Raw genomic sequence first — 10335 nt, forward strand, 5'->3', positions numbered from 1 at the left:
ATAAAAAGGAAATACCTTATAAGTGAATGAATTATTTAAATACGTATATCAATCAAAAAAATTAGTTAATATATTATTGTACTTCATTATCATTGTCATTATCATTCAATAATCTCATTACACCTAGACTGCCTCATGATTCCATAACTAACCGACTCAGAAGACAATATTTTGATCTGCTTCTTTTATTATATAGTGTAATTAAGCTGATGCGGTGATTATTAATGTGCAATTATTAAAATTCTAAGTTATTGTTTTATTCAAATATTAACAAACAATATTTATTCTTGTCTCTGAGAGAAGTCTAGAGTAGTTCCTTTTTGAATTGTACGCCCATAATTGGTCTATGAAGTCACCAACTTTTTTTTAAATAATTTCACAATATTATTTAATTGAAAGTCAACTCACAGCCGTGTCATTTGGAATTGTTGAAACAACGAAAATGGAGCACTTTAAAATAGATATTAAAATGCTCGATGCGAATCGATTGCGAATCGAAAAATGCAGCCTGCATGCCTGATCAAAATTAAGAGTGGGCAAAATTTATATGTAACACGCAGTGAGAGATAAAATGATTAAATTATGGTGCCATATTTTCTGGTTAATTTTAAAACAAAGGAGCTGGCAGAGACACAACGTTATCCAATAGGTGGCAGCACGAGATTTGGGAGCTGGGAACCGGGAGCCGGGCATGTAGCGACGGGCGTGATGATTGCATTTTAATGGACAAATTAAAAATCAATGCCTTCTGAGTTGCACGTACTTTGTACTTAAATTAACCAAACAAAATTGTGTACGCCACAGAACGAAAAACGGACAAAATAAATATAAAAAAATCAAGAGACAAAAAAAAACTGTCGATCGAACACCGATCGTGAGAATCGAAATGGCGACAATGTCGACGGGCGGCAGCCCCGAACTCCATAAATCTTCATAAGCTTGTCACGTTTCGAGTGCAACAGCTACTCGTAAATATCTGAATCCGAAGCCGAAGCCGTGGCCGTATCCGTAGCTGAAGCCTCAAGCTATGCCGCTGAAGACGATGACGAAGCTCCCAAAAAGTTGCTGCTCCTTGCGGATTAACAATTATTTTGACATAAAATAGCCGCACGCCTCAGTCCCAACCCCAGCCAGAGCCCGAAGCGTTGACGAAAGTCGGTAGTCCGACTCATGAGTCTTGCTTCTGGCTCTTCACGGCTTCTGACATCCAACGGCCCCACACAAGAGATTTCGTGAGTGTGCCACGGCGGTGACACATACGTGCCGCGCTTTTCGGCAATGTTGATACTTTCTGGACTACCGTTGCCACCATAGAGATTGGACATCATTTGTAAGCGCAACACGTGCCGCCAAACAGAGCTGGAGCCGTATAGCCGTACACGCTCTTAGTGGGATCTTCAAATTAGCTTTGTATTGGGTAAACGTTCAATGAAATTTGGTCGTAAAACTTGTTGTTTATCTTAAATTCGTTATTTGGACATTTGCATTTTAGGGAAATGCTGGCTGGAGTTCAACAACTTTAGTTGGGTGATGGGCAAATCGAGTCGAGTGTTATTTTGATATGGTTTCAAAAAAGTAGAATGTAATTTTAATTACAGCAAAATATATGTGTTTTATGTTTAAACATACCAAATTCTCAGTCTTCTCCTCTAATAATAATTTTAATAAATAAAAACTCGATATATTAGAACATTTTTTTAATATTGTTAATATTTTATATAATTTTATCCCACGTTTTGTGTGCTGTTTTTTCGAGCAGTTTAGAAAGTTTTTAGCATTTCTTTAAAATAAGAGATCCTTAATTTTCACTACGAGATTAAAGTAAGGGAAAACGTTGACACCAATTTTTTGTTCTTAATTCGATTGACTTCAAACTGAATCTCAAATATCTATTCATAAGACTGGGGACGTGGGGTGCAAGAGTGCATGGATAGATTTATATTTTGCACGTGCGGGAAATCAGTGGAAAATTGAAAACAAAAACTTGTACCGGGCAAGACCATTTAATCAGCTAATGTTTTTATATGGTATTTATATGGTATATATATAACATGAAACAAATTTCATATATGACTCCGAAAACAAATTTTACACCGTAGTCGGTCGAGCGAGAATATCCTTAAAGTTTTATAACGATCTCACAGAAGTCAAAACGAATATAAAAGCTCTGCGGATATGGATATAAAACTTCAAAAAAAAATTGTTTGTTATTTATTTGTTAATAAATATACAAATAAGGTTGTTGACTAGTTCGATACAAGAATCTTATGAGTATGGACCTAAATTGATTTCAAATCAATTACCGGCCTAGAGATCCAATTAAAAAAGTCAACATGGTTCGATGCCGAATCCAAATGTGTGCTTAGCTTTTTTGTGGAGTGAACTTTTCCCAGGCCCGTAGGCGAAATGGAAAACTCGTCTGTGACACTGACACTGACAGCCACCTCAGAGTGGCCAATGATGGCCAGCCAACAGCGAACGGCCAACAAAGTAGACCAGGCAGGCAATTGGAAAAACAAACACATGCCGACAGAGGCAATAGGCCGCCAGATTGACATCTTCATCATAAATAAAAGTGAAAAACTTGAAAAGCCGGACAAACGCAAACTCATAGCTAGCCGAACGTAACGAAAAATGCTGCCACAGTTTTCTACGATTTGTATCTGTATCTGTATCTGTATCTGATGTGTGGCAATGTGGCAAGTGAATGTCAATCGAAATGGCAAACAAATAAACTAACAAGCAGCCAGGCAAATAATCATAACAATAACAATGCCATTACCCACCATTTGTTAGCCAGTTACAAGCGGGTTAATGAAGACATGTTGCCATGTTCCTTCAAGAAGCTGGACACAATTTAGCCGTTGTCATAATTACACTTAAATATCGCATACTCTCGCTAATGGAGCCATCAAACAGGGAGAGGGAGAAACAGAGAATCATTGAGAGGTGGACAGTGCGGTGGGGGTGGCGGGATTTTGGATGCAGTTGCAATGCCTGCCCCAACTCCAACGTGACGCATGCTTAATTATCGGTCCATGTTGGAAACGCCCTCTCGTCGCTAGGTGTTAACAAACGCATTTTACTCAATAATTTTCCCAACGACCTGTAACTGGTTTGGCGTTCAGCACGTAGCTGGGGCCCCAACCGCAGTCGGCACTGACTTGGTTACGCCGGCTATCGCAGCTACATGGCTCTTTAATCTTCTTGCAGAGGCGGCAACATTATTTGCATGCTGATTAGCCTTCAACGCAGACAGGTTGCTACACATTTTGCACCTCACTTTCCATCTCCCAGACGTATCTCGATCTCGCTCTGTCTTTGTGCCACCAGGCCTCCTCCCCAGCGCCAGCGCCAGCTCCAGCACCGACTCCAGCCCCAGTTAATCTATTAGCAGCCGCCTTGCACTTGCCCGTCGCGACCACTTGGTCCAATTTTCAACACTTTTGACGTGCTGTTAATTGATTTAGAGCGCAGTTTGCGTCCACGTTTGGCCATTGAGTCTCTGGCTCACTGGCTTTTTGTCCGGTGCGGACATGGACGTGGACGTGGACGTGGACGTTTCTGACGGCGTCTATGATTATATAGCGCCACTCGCTTGTTATGGCCAACTTTGGTTGCCACTGTAATGACTGTTTGTTGGTAATTGTTGCCTCCTCATTGCCGGTTCGGTTCACTTGGCGCTGTACGTGCCGCCAGTGGGAAAATGTTTGGCTAACTGCTCAATCGTGCTGAAATGACAACTTTATTAGCTTTCAAACACAGATGTGGGCGCGGCAATCGCTTCATACATATATATATTGTGTGGGTGGGTTAGCACAAACAGAGACAGGTCGTCCGGCTAATGATCAGAGTGGGAAACTGTACTTAAAAATCTCGATGCTCGAAACTTCTACGCACTCGGCTGTGCTGCGAAAACAAAGGGCATTTGAAATGCATATGTTGCTTGGGTTTTTTATTTCGCCTGCAGGCACACAAAACAGGGTCAGTGGAACACCTTGCGAGGGCATCAAATTCACTGCTCGCAGCACAGCTGAATCAAAACACCAGAATCAGAGACATGTGCAGAGCGAGCAACAGATTGCCAGCGAGAGGGTCCTCTATGTGCATACCGACGCGAACAGGGAGAGTGCAACAAATGAAACGAATCCTCGAAACATTTGCCAGTTGGTGGTCACAGCAGGTACTTTTCAAGGATCATGCAGATGCAGGCCTAGTCGCAGTTGCACTCACAGTGAGAGCCCTGAGCATCCTGTGCGCAACAGGCTGCAGCCGCTAGTCCAAATCGATTTCTTCTTTTTTACCATGCCAAAGAGATTTACTTTTGTTGTTTCTCTTTTTTCCTTTTTTTTGTTGTTGTTCTTGTGGCAGCTGCCGCAGCGATACGGATCAGCAAAATGGCAGCAATCACAGCAGACGCTACTTTGTTACAAGCAGGCACATCAGTTGCTTTTTCGCTGGAAAATTCTGATTTCCAAGCACAACTAGACAAATACTTTTTAAGTTGGGTGTGTTGGCATTTGTCCAGACGTTTCTGTCTGTTTGTACTTATGTCTGCCAATAATATTCCTCATCAAATGCCTATTCGCTTTTTATTTATTTTTGCCATTGACTTATTTGTTATGCGTGGGCGTTGTCCACCAGACGTTTTAAAAGCGTTCAGATACATTTGTTATTTCCACTGAATTTACGACCATCAACATTCTTGATGTTCAGCTCGTGTTTCGATTGCCTACATGGCTTCTTGTACGAATTAAACAGTTGACGTTGCTCAAAAGGAATGTTTTACAGCCAAATATTGTAAGCCCGAAATATTACAATTTATTGCTAATGCAAATGCCTTTTTTTACTGTACGGCTGCAAGCGAAATTTTTATGATCCAATAATGGCCAGAAATAAATAAATCTAATTTTGTAATAGGGATATTTATAAGCTTTTAATGATTTTACATTAATTTTGAACTATTTCGAGAGGTTATATCGAATTTGCATTAATACTGTTTTCTCGAAAGCGTTATCCAAAAAAAGAAAAAGCAGATTCCAACTCGAATCTCCGCCTGCTTGCGGGCAGAACGAGAATTAAGTGCCTTTAATGGGGCTGTGCGTATTAATATATACTAAAGTCCCTTACACTCAGCCAATATTAGTCGCTAATTATATGGAAAAAAAAGCGCTGCAATTTGATTGCAGGAAATTTATCGAGCGGAATGTTTGCGGCATGTCGCCGTTGCCGCTGCCACACACGAGACCCATTCCTCAAAAGTAAAAAACAAAAAAAACCAAATGAATATAAAAAATCTGGACATGAAAGCGAAGCGTAAAGTAAACCTGATGCCAGGCCGACAGTTGTTGCAGTTGATGAACTGCGCCGGCTGCCAGGATTTTTGGTGTCTGTTTTTTTTTTTACTTTTTAAAGCGACATTTAATGCGCCGCCGCTGCGAAGCCAATCAAAAACCGGCGCAAGGGCAGCAGCTTGGATGCCGCACGGCGTCGAATTGGAGCTAAAATTTGGTGGATACATTTTCTTATATATAAATGATAGGCGTGTGGTTTTTAATTACATGCAGTCCGCCTGGCAGGAGTAGTTTATACTTATGTTTTTTGTTTTTTGGGGTTTTTTTCTTCTTATGTGCTAGTTTGGGTTTGACATATGGCACGCGTTGCGCTTAGAGATTGGGGCACAGTATGTTGACTTCTTGGCAGCTGCTTGGGCCGCTCAGCAACTTAAAGTTTGCACAGTGTTGTTAACATTACGCAAACATGCCACAAAGGACAACGACAGCGTCTTCTGTTTCAAATGCAACACATGACTTTTGTGTTTCATTGTCGCTGCTTGAGCATGGAAATGGAATATAAAGAAATCATTTGATGCCTGCAGGGGCCAACCCACCCCGAGCTCGACTACTGTGTCCTTTTTGTCCTTTGCTTGATATATTTTGTACAATTTATTTTACGATTTGGCTGCTCCATTGTGCGCGCGTCTGTTGATTTTCCATGGCTGTTAAATTGATGGATTGCTGTGCGACTTTTGACACCACATACAATTGCATTTCCCTCCAGACATCAGAAAGTCAACTGAGAAGAATCGAAATCTTGGCTGCCAAGTCTTAAGCAGGCATGAATAATGCGACTTGCAACTGACCCAGCTCCTTTGGGATCTCCATCCGCATTCCCTAACTATTGAATGCATGCATTTGCGTGGACAAAGTTAAACTGACAATTATTTTTTTTCCACAATGGGGATTTTTATTGACTTTTCGTAAATATCGCTCTAGCTGATGAGTAAAGTATATCGGCTATAAATCGTTGGGTTTGCAAAAAAATAAATCTGTCAGTCAATGTTTGCGAAATAATTTAATTAATATTGAATAGAAAAAAGCAGGAGTGGAGATTGATTGTGGAGATTGACGAAATTGGACATGAAGACACAGGAAAAATGCTTACATCAGCTTTTTCAGCCGTCTATTCTTTAGCCTTAACGTATGGGATTTAAAAGCAAGACAGCAAGACAGGCCTATTTTGAGACTATAGCTTTTATAACCTCAAGGATGTGTTCAAGACTCCGACACAAAATCGATATTTATCGATTAAAAGTAAAGAAAAAAAGCACGTTGAATATAATAAACAATAATCTTCATTCGTGTCTCTGGATCGGAAAGTCTTGACCACATTATTATAGTCTCTTCAATTTGGACTTATCACCCAATACCCTTTTTTTTATTTTTTCTGTATTTATATATAAAGATACAATATGTATGCAAGATAAGAAAAATCTATAAGAATTTGATATTTGATTGATAATTGTATACAAAAAAAATGTATACAAAATTACTTTCAAATATATTTATATCAATAAGGATCTCTCAGCTATACCAATATATATTCATCACATCTAGTTGAATAAACTAATAGGCTGTATTTTTGTAACATTTCTAATGCCTAGACACTTGTGGCACTTCAATCAAAGTAAGTACTAGCGTATCTATGTCTGCCTTCAAAATTGTATACACACACATGTATGCAGATACTTGGATGAAGTGACAAGAGAACGGACGCAGCCACTTGAGAAATCCACCTGCACCAAAGCGACGTTTCGCCGGCAACTGGCAGCGATCTGCATCTGCGATCTGTTGCGCCTGTCCCTCGCCCTCGCCCTGTACCTTACCCCTAACATGATCCCCGTTCGCTGCTTAAGTTCCAAGTGCTGCGTCTCCTTGATGTTTATAAACCTTACGCATACTTATGTTTTAATTTCGCTGGCCCAGTCTCAGTGCCGGTTGGTGTTGTCGCTGCTGTTTCCACTTGAACAAACTGCAGATTACCCAAGTTAAGCCCTTAAGTGTGTTCCATATCAGGTTTATCAATACGCGTCTTGCCGTTGTGTATCGCATCGAAGACGAGCATTCGCCAGCCTGGCTATATGAGCGAACGGCCGAACGAACGGATTAAATATATCATTTTTGCCTGTCTAATGAGAGGGTTGCCCCAGCCACTCGGCTAACACCTGAAAATTGCAGTTGCCGCTCCTGCTCACAACCTGCTCACAACAGCAACGGCAACGGCAAAGGCAACTGTATTTTATTTTGGGGCTACATAAATGCTTTATGAAGAAAGTTGTATATGGGGGTAGGAAATATAGCAGGCGCAATGATTGATATTGAGGAAGTTGTCTTGCGGTTGTATTACATTTCCACAGTGAACGTACACTGGCAGCAAAAATTGGGCTTAACATAGCAATATATTCCATATTGGATAATAATCCAACCTAACATTGTGTTTGTTTATTATATCGTTGTTTTGAATTTTTCTTTATAGAAATTAGAAATATTTATTCAATCATAATTCAGATTTATAGAACTCTCCTGTTTTGTGTATTTAGAAGCTATATGTTTATATTTTTAAATTAAAATTACATTTTGTATAGAAATGTTCAACCCACATTTCCAGAGTATATATATTCTTCTTCTTCAGTATCAGCGGTCGAATCGATATAACCATGTCCGTCTGTCTGCAATGCTCCATCTTTCGGACGAAGGAACCGTCTGGATCGGACTACTATTCATATATATATTATGCCATAGGAATGATCGATCAAAATTTAAGTCAATTTTTTAATCAAGACATTTTAAGCAAGCTCGGCATTTGACAGTTTTAATCTACTTCCATATATAGTCAACATTTTATTATTGGCGGACTACAAAAGCATATAGCTGTCATAGGAACGATCGGCCAAAAGTACATGCATAAAAACCTTTTTGTTTTTTAATAAATCTTCACCAACCATAGTATTTAAGAGCTTAATAATTCTCTCTCTCCCTTTGTCTCCCTCTTTCACACACATAACATAGCAAAACCTTAAGACAAATGTCTACAAGGGTATCTAATCCTCGGCTTGCACCCATTTTTTATTGTTTTATCGTAAGTTGTCCTTTTCTAAGTTCAAAATAAAGCATCGAAAAATTTTTCTCAGTGTTTTTTAAATGCTTCTGGTTTGTACCGCTTACGATACAATGTCGATAATAAAGTCCTTAGTATGAAATTAATGATTAAACAGGGGCGAAGGATACAGGGTGCCCTGCATTCATCTTCATATTATTGGATGTAACTCAAATTGACAAGAGTCAAGTATACTCAATTTAATATGTTCAACCTGCCATCTTAGCTTTAAATAATTTTTAGAAAGTTTGTATTTGACAATTTTATTTTGTTTTTTTTTTTTTGTTGCTTTAACCATGAAAATAAATTGGCAGACGTTCCCAAAGTTATTTGTCGTATTACCTGTACTGCACTACGCGCTCTCGTTGTTTATGCAATCCGAATCCGAGGAGCACAACCGCAGAAAGGAGCAGGGTGAGTGAATAGTGAATATATACAATATATTGCTTACTGAGACTAAAACTAATGTTTAGAAAAAGCGAATGCAAAGGATGTGAATATTGCGCGCTTAATCGAAAATGTTGAACAGAAATAGTACGCCGAGTGTGACACCCTGTATAAAGAATTGCAAAACTTTTTTTTGTTGCGGCAAGGAAGTAAATGCACACAAATTACCCCCAGCCAAAAAGTTATCGACAAGCCTGGACGACGACAGCAACAAAAACGAAACGAAACGGAAGCAGCAGTCAAGGTGCAAAGCAAAATCATTACACCTGTTCCTGGACGCGGCTAGTGGCCAGTGTGAGTGAGTGTAGAAAGCGTAGAAATCGAGCCGAGGACCAGGACAAGGATGGTGCCGAGACACAAAACGCTAACAAAATTTTCGATAATGCAAAGGGGTGAGCAGCGCGTGCAGCCGATGCAAATGCCGCAGCTAGTGTCTTTTGGCTAGGGTTCAATTTTTGGGCATTGGTCACGCTGCACTTGCCACGCTGCCACGAAGCCCTGTTGCATGTTGCAGGCGACACAAATACAAACAATTCGCTATCAAAATTAATAAAAATAAATACGCTGCGCTCTGCTGCGCTCTGCTGCGCTGCCGTTAATGAGCACGCAGCCAAATTGTGATATGCATCTGCAACTGGTCGAGATGCAGCTGCAACGAGCTGCAGTTACAGTTATAGTTGCATCAAGGATTTGCACGAAAGTGCATTTTAATTGTTGCATTTTGACCTGCCCGGCTATTTCATTTCAGAATACGCTTTCAGATCAATTTATTTAAATTTTATTGATATCATTAGCACACTCTTTAACTTGGTTCACTTTGCTGCACCTGCTGGCCTTCATGGCTGAAAGGTTTCGTTAGAATAAATGGCCCAAAGGGGTTAGTTTGGTTTGGATTGCTTTTTCTTTTTAATTGCAGCTCGTCTGCATTTTGGTAATTTATTATCTATTCATCGAAAACCGTACACGAGAGGGTTGAATTTTGGGCATAATGTTGCATGTGCAATAGGGTGAATCCATAATGAGAAAAGTTAACGGTAAGAGCGGTAAGATATTTGGGCAACTCGAATTGGTATCAACCTGACATGCATGTACATGTGCATAAAATTAATGAGCGCTATAATTAAAGTGAATTTAAAAGCTGGATGCATAATCATGACATAAATAATAATAAATATATATAATTTCTTTAAACATTCATTGCCTATGCCTATCATATGTTATATGTAGCCGCATGCATTTTAAGCCCATTTTCGAACTCAAATTTTGTAGTTTTATCGAAAACATTTCTGTCGTCACAAAGTAAGTTGGTTCCACCATCATACTCAGTATGGAAGGGTACCTTGGGATTCCCGAGAGTCTATGTCCATTGGCTTGTCAGTCCATCTGAAAGAACGCGTGGATCTCGGTGTAATTTAGAGTAAGAAACATAGAACGCCCCAATATTGTTCAGAT

General features: G+C 39.7%; 1 protein-coding gene across 1 annotated transcript; it reads left to right on the forward strand.

Moving 5' to 3' along the window:
• The first annotated feature begins 8691 nt into the window (after positions 1 to 8691).
• Positions 8692 to 9776, forward strand: LOC135436380 (uncharacterized). The gene is made up of 2 exons (XM_064693960.1): positions 8692 to 8850; positions 8910 to 9776. The coding sequence occupies exons 1-2, from the start codon at positions 8733 to 8735 to the stop codon at positions 8969 to 8971; spliced, it is 180 nt and encodes a 59-aa protein (XP_064550030.1). The 5' UTR covers positions 8692 to 8732; the 3' UTR covers positions 8972 to 9776.
• The last annotated feature ends 559 nt before the right edge of the window (positions 9777 to 10335 follow it).

The sequence above is a fragment of the Drosophila montana genome, unplaced genomic scaffold (genome assembly GCF_035044405.1).
Source record: "Drosophila montana isolate Dmon_TW-CO22-7 unplaced genomic scaffold, ASM3504440v1 contig_3733_1, whole genome shotgun sequence".
NCBI lineage: Eukaryota > Metazoa > Arthropoda > Insecta > Diptera > Drosophilidae > Drosophila > Drosophila montana.

What these genes read in the sequence shown, in the direction of transcription:
- LOC135436380 (XM_064693960.1), top strand. Translation starts at nt 8,733, where the DNA reads ATGAAAATAAATTGGCAGACGTTCCCAAAGTTATTTGTCGTATTACCT. An exon ending in CAACCGCAGAAAGGAGCAGG is followed by an intron (nt 8,851 to 8,909) that starts GTGAGTGAATAG and finishes ACTAATGTTTAG; the next exon opens with AAAAAGCGAATGCAAAGGAT.